This window comes from Pygocentrus nattereri, chromosome 9, assembly GCF_015220715.1.
Source record: "Pygocentrus nattereri isolate fPygNat1 chromosome 9, fPygNat1.pri, whole genome shotgun sequence".
NCBI lineage: Eukaryota > Metazoa > Chordata > Actinopteri > Characiformes > Serrasalmidae > Pygocentrus > Pygocentrus nattereri.
In genome coordinates this window covers 21,748,804-21,758,603 of record NC_051219.1, presented here as the reverse complement: position 1 = coordinate 21,758,603, position 9,800 = coordinate 21,748,804, and the positions used below count along the sequence as shown (strand labels likewise).

The following is a 9,800-nucleotide window of genomic DNA, read 5'->3' as shown; positions in this document are numbered from 1 at the left end:
GGGTGAATATTTATGTCCCTTTAGTTTATCTCTCTAGGTGTTCAGTACTACAACAAGCAAAAAGGTCCAGTCAGGGATCGAGCAAAATGCCGCAATCAAGTGTAAAGATTAAAGCTTAGAGCTGGTTTACATTATACATTACATTAACACATATTTCATGTCCAGCTCAAATGTGGAAAAACGTTGACCAGATTTCTTTTACACTTTTCACAAAAATGAGTCCCCAGTATAACCAGATGAGATTCAATTTTACTTTCAACACATACTGTGTTTACCTTTTACATTTGCTTCCTCCTATTATGATAGGAATCATACTTTGGCTTGGAGGCTTTCATCAGCCACTGGTGAGAAGCCACTCGGTTTCAGGATAACTCCCGGCTCTCCAGGCACAGCAGACACATTTCCACTTCTGTAGTTGTATTTGGATATAGAAAACACCTTTTACACTTATGTTGAATGTGGTCAAGATTTTTCTCTGACCACCTCTAAAAATGGGTTGTGTGATCTGATCATAATACGATCACAGTGCACCCTGGATGTGTTTATGTCCGGCTTTTCATGCAGTGTAATTTGAACATTGGCACAATCACCGAACACACATCTAGGACTGATCAAAACTACCACTAACCTGCCACCCAGTACCCTAATATTTTGTATTAAAAACCTCAGACAATAGATGAAAAACCTGAAACTAAACACTGATTAAACTGAAATTTTACTCAATGGCTAAGTGTGTGATTGCAAATTCCACTGATTTCACACTTAATATGGATGATGACTGTAAAACCTTCAACAGTGGTCCATAATTTAGGTGTACTTCTTGACCATATCTTTTCTTTCAAACCTCATTTTAGGGCTTTGGTAAAGTTTGGTAATTTTTTTTTCCTTCTTCTTAATACTTCGCACCTTGCTCTCCATGAAAGATATTGAAACTCTGGTTTATGCTTTCATATCATCCCATTCAGACTACTGTAACTCCATTCTCATTGGTATCCCAAACAAAACCATTTGCCTTCTTCAGTATTTGCAAAACTCAGCTGTTAGAACACTCTCTTACTCAGCTGATATCACCCCAATTTTATTTCAGTTACACTAGTTACTTGTCTCGCTTTGCCTCCAGTTTACACTTCTCCTGCTAATGTACAAATCTCTAAATGGTCTAGCACCAGCCTATTTATGGCCTCCTGCACCCCAACTGCCCTTCCCGAACAATTTGATCCTCCAATGCGGGTAATTAATTAGTACCAAAATTTAGAATGACCCTCATCTTCCTCCTTCAAAGCTCAGCTTAAAACTTACCTCTTTTCTCAGCACTTTCATTCTTCTGTTTAATGAAGGTTTTTTCCCTGCTAGGGTAAAGTGATCTTTGGTATGAGAAAGGCGCTGTAGAAATTATTAATAGTAGTAGTAATAATAGGAGTAGTAGTAGTAGTATGTTGGTGCTAGGTGTAAACAGCCTCTTCGTTTGAGTATGGCTGTTGGATCAACTCAGATTCTGATTTCAAGTGATGGAGTTGATTCCAAGAACTGATTCCACACAATTTTTAAATTATGTAATTCAAAACATTAGCCCCTTTCACAGATGCACTTTTTATATAGGAATTTACTAGTAATGGGCATGTACACAAACCAGAGTCAATATGCCAGTAGGACTGTTTGCCAGTGAAAGATCTAGTACATAATACTTTTTAAAACACAGAAAACTTAACTGCAGAAAAGAAATGTTTCAATACTGACAGGGTTACACACTGACTCATTTCCTTTAAAACAATGGGATCTGCTCACCATGTGGCCATGAGGGACAGGGATGTAGTCTCACCTCCTGCTCTAAAATGCAGGAGTGTGGCTAAAATAAGGCTACACTTATGAACTAAAACGCTTTGTTTTGGTAGTGACATGAAAACATTGGACAGCATTTTTGAACACAATTTTCTTTTGTTTTAAAATCAAACTCATAATATCTAAATCTTTTAACTTCAAAAAAATCAAAGATTACTTTTAAAGGAAAAAAACATTAAGTTGAAATTGAGGAGTTAGGGTTTGGGACTGCTACCTCCCAACAGAAAGTACCCCATAAATTATGATTTTGTATATTTTAGTATATTACTATCTCAGTTAATGCATTGTGTTTGAATAGATCATAACATAATTCTTGTAAATATTATTTATTAATTTTTTTTATGGTAGAATAGTTCACGTAGACCACATGGACTGAGGATGAATGGTGCTTTAACAATATTTATATCCTACATCAAACACTTTTAATTAAAATCTTCAAAATTCAGATTTCTGTGATGTGGGTTCTTTGAAAATACTCTAATATTCTAAATTTTTGTTTCATCCCATCAGAAATCTACAGTATTGCAGAAAATCTTTCTGTAATACACAAAGAATAAATGTTACACAGATATCACAATGTTTGTGGGTTCCAATGTCTACAAGACTATATAAATAATTCTTAAGCATGAGAGATAAAAGATAAAAGCACAGTGATAATGGTGATGGTTGTGCCTTTGAAAGAGAAGACATAAAGGCCCATATTTATGAAGCAAGAATTTTGATCCACGATCAGTCAACTCTTTCTATGTAGTCATATTCACTTTGATTTCAAAGATAAAAACTGACCCTTGATCAACCCTCTTACATTACATAACACATTAGGTCACTCAGTGGCGTTTGATTGGACAACCATATTGGGAGCAACAGTGGCGTAACACAAACAGGTGCCCTTTTTAAAGTGCAGATTACCATCCAAGCATGACACATTTAAAAAGGAGATGAGGGCATGGCTGGAATTTCATAACCTAGATCACCATCATTATTCCACAGCGACCAATCATATTATTGCTTTGAACAGTGCAGAGACAACTCTGAGTTACTTCTACAAGTAATGACAATTATCATTCCTAGATTCTAAACATGTATCCCTAACATATAAACTTTATTTATGCTTCTTACAGAAACAGTGTTTATTGTATACAAAGAAAATGCCTAGACAGCTACATTGTGTACATCTCAAGACCTAAAAAGGGCATCCAAATCATAGGTTATAATTTAAGTGCTTTTTGGAAAGGGCTACAATGGGCAGCAGACAATATTAGCATGTATTAAAAAATAATAATTTTCTCACCCTGAGAAGAAATCAAATACATTGTTGAAGGTTGGTTATGAAGTGTGCCAGTCTATCGATATTGACATTCAGCAATGAGTCCATTTAAATACAATGTGCCGTCCATTGACCTTAAATAACAAAGCACGTGTGTCAAGAACAGGAGGGCTCTAGGCATTCAAATCTCTGACTTCTCTACTCTAGAATACTAATTCTATTTGCTCTATTTCTGCTGACAGCAGCACATCAATTCTTATAAGATCCAGACAAAAGGTATTTTGTCTTTTGACAGGGCAAGGAGGATGACAGTGTTTTTTGTTTTGACTTCAGGAAGATGAATTTTTCATCTTCCTGTCCATGTAGGTTGATGATAGATGTGAATTCATTGATGGATAACCCATCTGAGCTGGCACAATGTCAGTTTTGACATTTTCTCAATTCATTTGTAAGAAATAGGACTTTGTAGGGGGCTGGCTAACCTTGGTTAGCATAAAGTAGCGGTCACACCAGTCATTTGCCCAAAATTACGGGTGGTGATTTAGAATAGAATAGAATTAACAACCATTCGTCACTGTGTTTGCACACTGTGAAATTAGACCTCCACATTTAACCCAGCCATGCAGTGAAACATCCACATACATGCACGCTAGTGAACACACACACACTAGGGGGCAGTGGGCAGTGGGCGCCTGGGGAGCAATTGGGGGGTTAAGTGCCTTGCTCAAGGGCACTTCAGTCATGGACTGTCAGCAAAGGGGATCGAACCGGCAACCTTCTGGATTTTAGAGGGAACTTAGTGATTCAGTGACCAGTTAATAGTAGCTATCTAGCTTGTTTGTTTTGTTTTTTTTTATTATCTTTTTCTGAAAGGAAAGACCAAAGCCCAGCTCTTGTGTTCTTTTGGCTCATGCTTCCAACTGGATGAACTCGGGGACCAGAAGCAGATTGCTTTGTTCATGTTCCTGCATCCTTTCCCATAAGTTAATTGATTTTCATCAACAGTCCATCTGGCCACAGCTTTAATGGGAAGTTCCTCAGCATCCACAGTCCAATAAGAGCAGAGTGTCAAAGTGCTGACCTGTCTTTTGATGAAACACTTGGTAATGCAGTTCAGTGCAGAAGTGGTGAGCATTGAATCCTATTGTAATATTACAGTATGAATGTAGCATTGTCTTTCTCAGCTTGCGTCCTTTAAAAGCGCATCAGCTTGGCTTGGCATGCAGACATTCTAGTCTCTGCTTTGGCCAAGAATGGCACTTTTTCTTTTCTAACACCAGCCTGAGCTCAGTCTCTCTCTCTCTCTCATTCGCACTCTTTATCTTCTCCTCTGTCAGTGTCAGTTTGGAGCTGGGCCTCCTCTCCTTATCAGGGATCCATTGTGTTGGGCGGAGAGGAGAGAGCTGCCAAATGGATGGATGAGCTAAGAAAAGTTGCCGAAAGATGCTGGGGGGAGAGAGAGAGAGACAGGCAGGGAAAGAGACAGAGAAAGAATATATTATTCATGTGAATTGAGAGAATACATACATACAGAGAGAATAAGCATCATAAAACCTGTCTCGTCATCCCTCCCCTCCAATCTACAGTGCGCGCGCACACACACACACACACACACACATTTCTACCTGACCTTGTCATCTCTCCAAGATTCTTTCCCAACCTCTCCTTCCCTCCCACTGTTAAGCTCTTTTTTGTCTGGGAAATAGTTGAGGTGCTGAATGAAGGGCTTTTCAGAAATGCTGAACAAGAGACATGTCTACAGCCAGTTATCAGACAATGACTAAATGTGACATCAAAAAGAATTTTGCAGCACAGATAAAAATAGGAATCTGAAGGGATTGATTTAGCAAAGCATGCAGCAATTGAACAATCGTTTTTTTGTAGACATTTCACAGACATTAAGATGATTCTATGTCTGTATAGCCCAGTGGTCATCAACCCTGGTCCTGGTGATTTACCTTCCTCGGGAGTGTAGTTCCAACCACAAACATCCACACCTGCTTCAGTATTTCTCGCAATTTTTTTTTGGGGGGGCGGGGGGGCTGTACTTTTCTTGATTTCTATAGATAACAGCATATCATACACTGTCAGAAAACATGTAAGCAAGTCTACTTGTGATTAGTTAAGAACTCGTCATTTGAGGCATGTGTGTAGTGATTAAGCTATGGTGCAGGTTATACACTTATTTAAAAAATTACAATAAATACAATATAGAATGATTAAGTAAGAGGTACTGGAGCGAAGATAACTAGCTACAATACAGATATGTGGCAAATAATTCTCAGCTTAACTAGCTATCAGGTTTCCACCTGGCTGTGAAGAAATGGGGATAAGCTACAGTGGTAGAGTACCTTTAGAGTTCTCTGCACTTCTACTTAAATCTGACCTACAATATCATTAGATATACTTTTTTCATTAATTTACTGAAGAAAGTGATTCAATATTAAACATCTTTGTTGGCAAAAGTATATAATCCTCTGCTTTCAGTATGTGGTATGACTCCATTGAGCAGCACAGACTTCAAACATTTCCTTTACCTAGTGATCAATCCTGCATATTGACTTAGACCAATGTTTGTCCATTCCTCCTTACAGAACTGCTTCAGCTCAGTGATGCTGGTGGGCTTGTATAGCTGTGGTGGTAAACAGGAGCTGGGCCCTCTCTGGATGGCCACTGTGCACCTTCAGCCTGTATCCTACCCCAATGCTCCAAAACAATATTCAGCTTAGTACTCTAAATATTAACACTGTATTATTAATATTTGTAGACAAGGCATGCTTCGTAAAAAGAGTATTTATCAATGTTTAAAAAGGATTAAATCAGATTAAATATAATTGGGCAAAATGTTCAATGATAGCTTAAGCAGGTTTGGTTGAAAGTGCATGCCAGTAGTTCTTGATGTGCAATCCATCACTGAGGCCCATCCTTGCATTAAGGCATGCAAACTGTGCCTGGATGTGGGTGTGACATGCTCACAGTCTGTGCTACTGTTTCCCAAATGCAATTTTTTATCTGGAGTAGAATTACACCTGTAGAATAGAATGTTTGTTGGGAAAGAACTTCATTTATAATCACTACTATTTCTGTCAGTTACCTTTAATTTTCTCTTTTATCTCAACTTATTCAGGGTGCTTTTTTTTAACTCTGCGCTTCATGCAGAACTTGTTGTCAACCCGACAGTTTACATGATTAGCCGCAGCCTTAAAGGGGAATGCCACTAATTTTTCAATTGTTCTGCATAATTAAGCAGTAAAGGTGTAAGCAAACTCATTCAGAATGGTTTTATGTATAAAGCTCCATTCTGGAAAGTGAGATGTAAATGTGCACAGTGGTGCTACCTGAAGTTTTGGCCTAAACTGTATTTTTTTAAAATACAGGGCACATGCAGGGCTTATGCTGTTATTCTACCATTATCAACATTACAATTAAAAACTCAGAAGACCTATGTAGGTTCACTGGTGGTTTGGAATAGTAAATAAAATCAATATATTTGTGTTATAGACATCATGACTCCTGGTTCACATTAGCTCATTGTACAATATACACAATATACATGATATTATATATGTTAGATACACATTATATGGCATTTTGCATAATCTATTCAACTTCACATGGTTCAAGTTGCAGATGGTTTTAGCAAGGTTTTCCCCCTTGACACTTGATATAGAATTAAAATAACACTATCAGATAAACAAAAACACCAGTGGAAAACCTGCTACAAGGACACACTGCACAGATGTTCTCCAAATCTGCTTTGAAGAGTTATGTGATTTTGAAGTCAGCAATTAGCGTAAATCTAGGCATGTAAAATGCACTGATATTTCTTATTCACTGCAGGCACTGAACGTTGGAGACAGAAAAAAAGCAGGACAAATCTCATCAAGGACACAAATAACAAAAAAGGTGTAGGAAAAATGAGAACTCATCTGCATACAGCACATTACAATGGCAGCAATGTTTAGCCGGATAGGAACTATGCATATTCCGTAATGCAATCAGTCGAAGAAGACCGCCCTGATTGCAATTTAGGAACATGATATCTCAGCTCACAGAAATCAATAAAAGCCTTGTCTAATTTTGGGAGCTAAACTTGGAGAAATGAAAATAAGATGATGAAAGGATTAAACAGAAAAAAAAACAATGCAAAACCAAGCACAGTGCAATGGTTCAAAGAACTGTCTTTGGGCAAAATGTACTAAGACTTTTGCACCACAAATAGGTGCAAAACACACTCTGCCCCCATGCTTTCTAAAAACAGTGTCATGCAGGTCTAAACACGCACTTTATAGGATGTGCAAGGAACACACAAAATGCTCTTCTTTTTCTCATGCATATGCATTTGAGGGAGAATTGTGCAAAGTCTAGACAGAGACTTTAACATTTAGCAACAGAATAACAATAATACGTGCACTAGAAATGTGCCCTGATGCGGCCGCAATATGCTCTCACTGCCAACGTTGCTTACCAACGTTTTCTTGTTTGGCCTGCACTCATACATACCTCCAGCTCTCTGTGTTTAAGCTTATAAAAAATCAAATATGTTCATAAAGCTAAACAAAAACTGTTCCAATGTATCTGGAACTTTTGATTATCTCTTGCAAATTAAAGGTGAGCCTACACTAAAGTAATGATATCCTCTGTAAGAAAACAGCCAGTTAAGGCTGTGTTCAGACAGTGGAGTTGAAAAAAATCCACATCTGAACCACAAAGAATCCTGTGACCCATTTTGCAAAGCAGGGAAGAAGCAGAGTGGATCTTTATGGGGAGGATGCTCAACTTCATGTCTCACATCGCAATACATGGACAGACAAAAAACTAGCACTTACTGTGCTTCCAACAGTGTTTACCATGTGCCTTGAACCCCACTAGCAAAGAGACATGTCGCATTTCTATATCAAGGTAAACTAGGCTACTCACCAAGCTTTGGGGTTGATGGGCACTCATGTCCTAAGGTTTCTTACCAAACTTAAGTGACATGTGTACAAGATGACAAATATGCCAGTGATTTAATGTATTTCTTTGAGCTAAATATTTTTACTTTGCAAATGCAAGCAAAGTTGTCATGCTGTTCAGCTCTGCATTCATTAAGGTTCTAACTTCAGGCCCAGAGTAATGCATCCTTACTCTCAGCACTTGATATGATATTACATAGCAGTCGAGAAGCTATTGTATCCTGCATTTTATTACATTCAGGGCACTGAAGGTAGTATGTACTGTTTTAAGAAACCCTCACATCTCAAATGGCTCCCTATTCCTTGCATAGCACACTGCGCAGGTCAGGCAATTATGGCTGCTGCATACAAATGATAGGGAGTTGTGAAGCTAATGGTGAAGCTATAACTGGCTTTCTATTTGACATGTAACAGACTATGTACATGTAGAAGCCCTTATTTTATGACCTACATAGTGCAGTTAGTGAGATTAAGCTTCATAATTCCTAAATAAAACACAAAGTTGGCGGCATGGTAGAGTGTTGTGTTTGCGCACTGGTTCAGTTTTTCTTTCCCCCATTTTCTGATTAGTTACTCCCTGAAATGTGATGCATGACAAGCAGAGCTTTTCTGCTAAAGTTGAGAATTTTTCAACTCTGTTCGATTCCTGTCATAGACCATGATGCCTTTTTGGAATATGCTCGGTCGTCTCAATGAAGCCTAAGAAAGCTACATTAACTGAGTGAATTGACTGATTTTGTGTACCTGGATAGATATACTATAAATGTCCTTATGTTATCAGAATATTCAGTAATGATATTTATTGAATATCACATATGTAATAAAAATGGCCTTCTAAAGCCTTGTAGCCTCTTCATATCCACAGAGTTGAACGTGCTGTGACATGATGCTTCTGGGCTCTTTCAGGTTTATCATAGGTGGAGGGACAAGATGGCTGGCATTTCAGATGTGAGAGTGTGTCATTTCCTTCAAGCCATCGAAAGATGCCCTCTTGACCTCAAAGGCATATAATAAAGGTAAGAGAGTGTCTCTCAACATGACATTTAAAGTAAGTGAGAGAAGGTGGGTTTGTGAAAAAGAGTGAGAGAGGGGGAGAGAGAGAAGGGGGATTGGGGGATGTATGGCAGAGGGATGTAGAATGTGCAGGGAAAGTTCAGTGAAAGGTCAATACACAGCCACTGTGATTCTCACAGTGATTCTTCTGGACACAAAGCAAAGTAAAAATGGAATGGGATGAAGCCACAATCTGGCAGGTTCTGGTCAAATTCTGTCAGCAGGAAGAAATATTTATTTGATGCCCTGTAATGTCCATCAGTTGATTCTGGTTCATGATAAGGTAGCTTGCCATTCTCCAGAGCAAAATGGAAATTCTTAATAACATTTTCCCTGCTGTTCTGAAAGGGTCAGTTGAAAACAAGAACAGTCCTAATCAGGAACCAACAGGACATGTCCTTCTAGTTCTAGTTCATTTTCCACCTGCTTGTTACAAGTGGAACCATCATAATAAATGTGATTACTGTCTTTTTGGTTATTTTATGTGACTCCAATTATCCAACTTGGCTAACCAGTTACCTGCTTGTTAGTTAGCTTAACTTAATGTATGATGTAAACAACATACTGCACTGTTCTGAGCAGACACACAAAAATGTCTACATTTACACAAGCTAGTGTAGCTGAGCAGAGCTCGAAAACTTTTTTCTGAGAGTATGAACTGACATTACCCATCTTGCTTATAAGCT

General features: G+C 38.3%; 1 protein-coding gene across 2 annotated transcripts in view; it reads right to left on the bottom strand.

Moving 5' to 3' along the window:
* Nucleotides 1–1,588: 1,588 nt before the first annotated feature.
* Nucleotides 1,589–9,800, bottom strand: part of samd10b (sterile alpha motif domain containing 10b) — a 131,912-nt gene continuing 123,700 nt past the window's right edge. For both annotated transcript variants that reach the window (XM_017681913.2, XM_017681912.2), the window contains exon 5: nucleotides 1,589–4,552. In XM_017681913.2, the coding sequence (XP_017537402.1) occupies nucleotides 4,530–4,552 (23 nt within the window). In that variant the 3' untranslated portion in view covers nucleotides 1,589–4,529. The remainder of the gene's footprint in view (nucleotides 4,553–9,800) is intronic.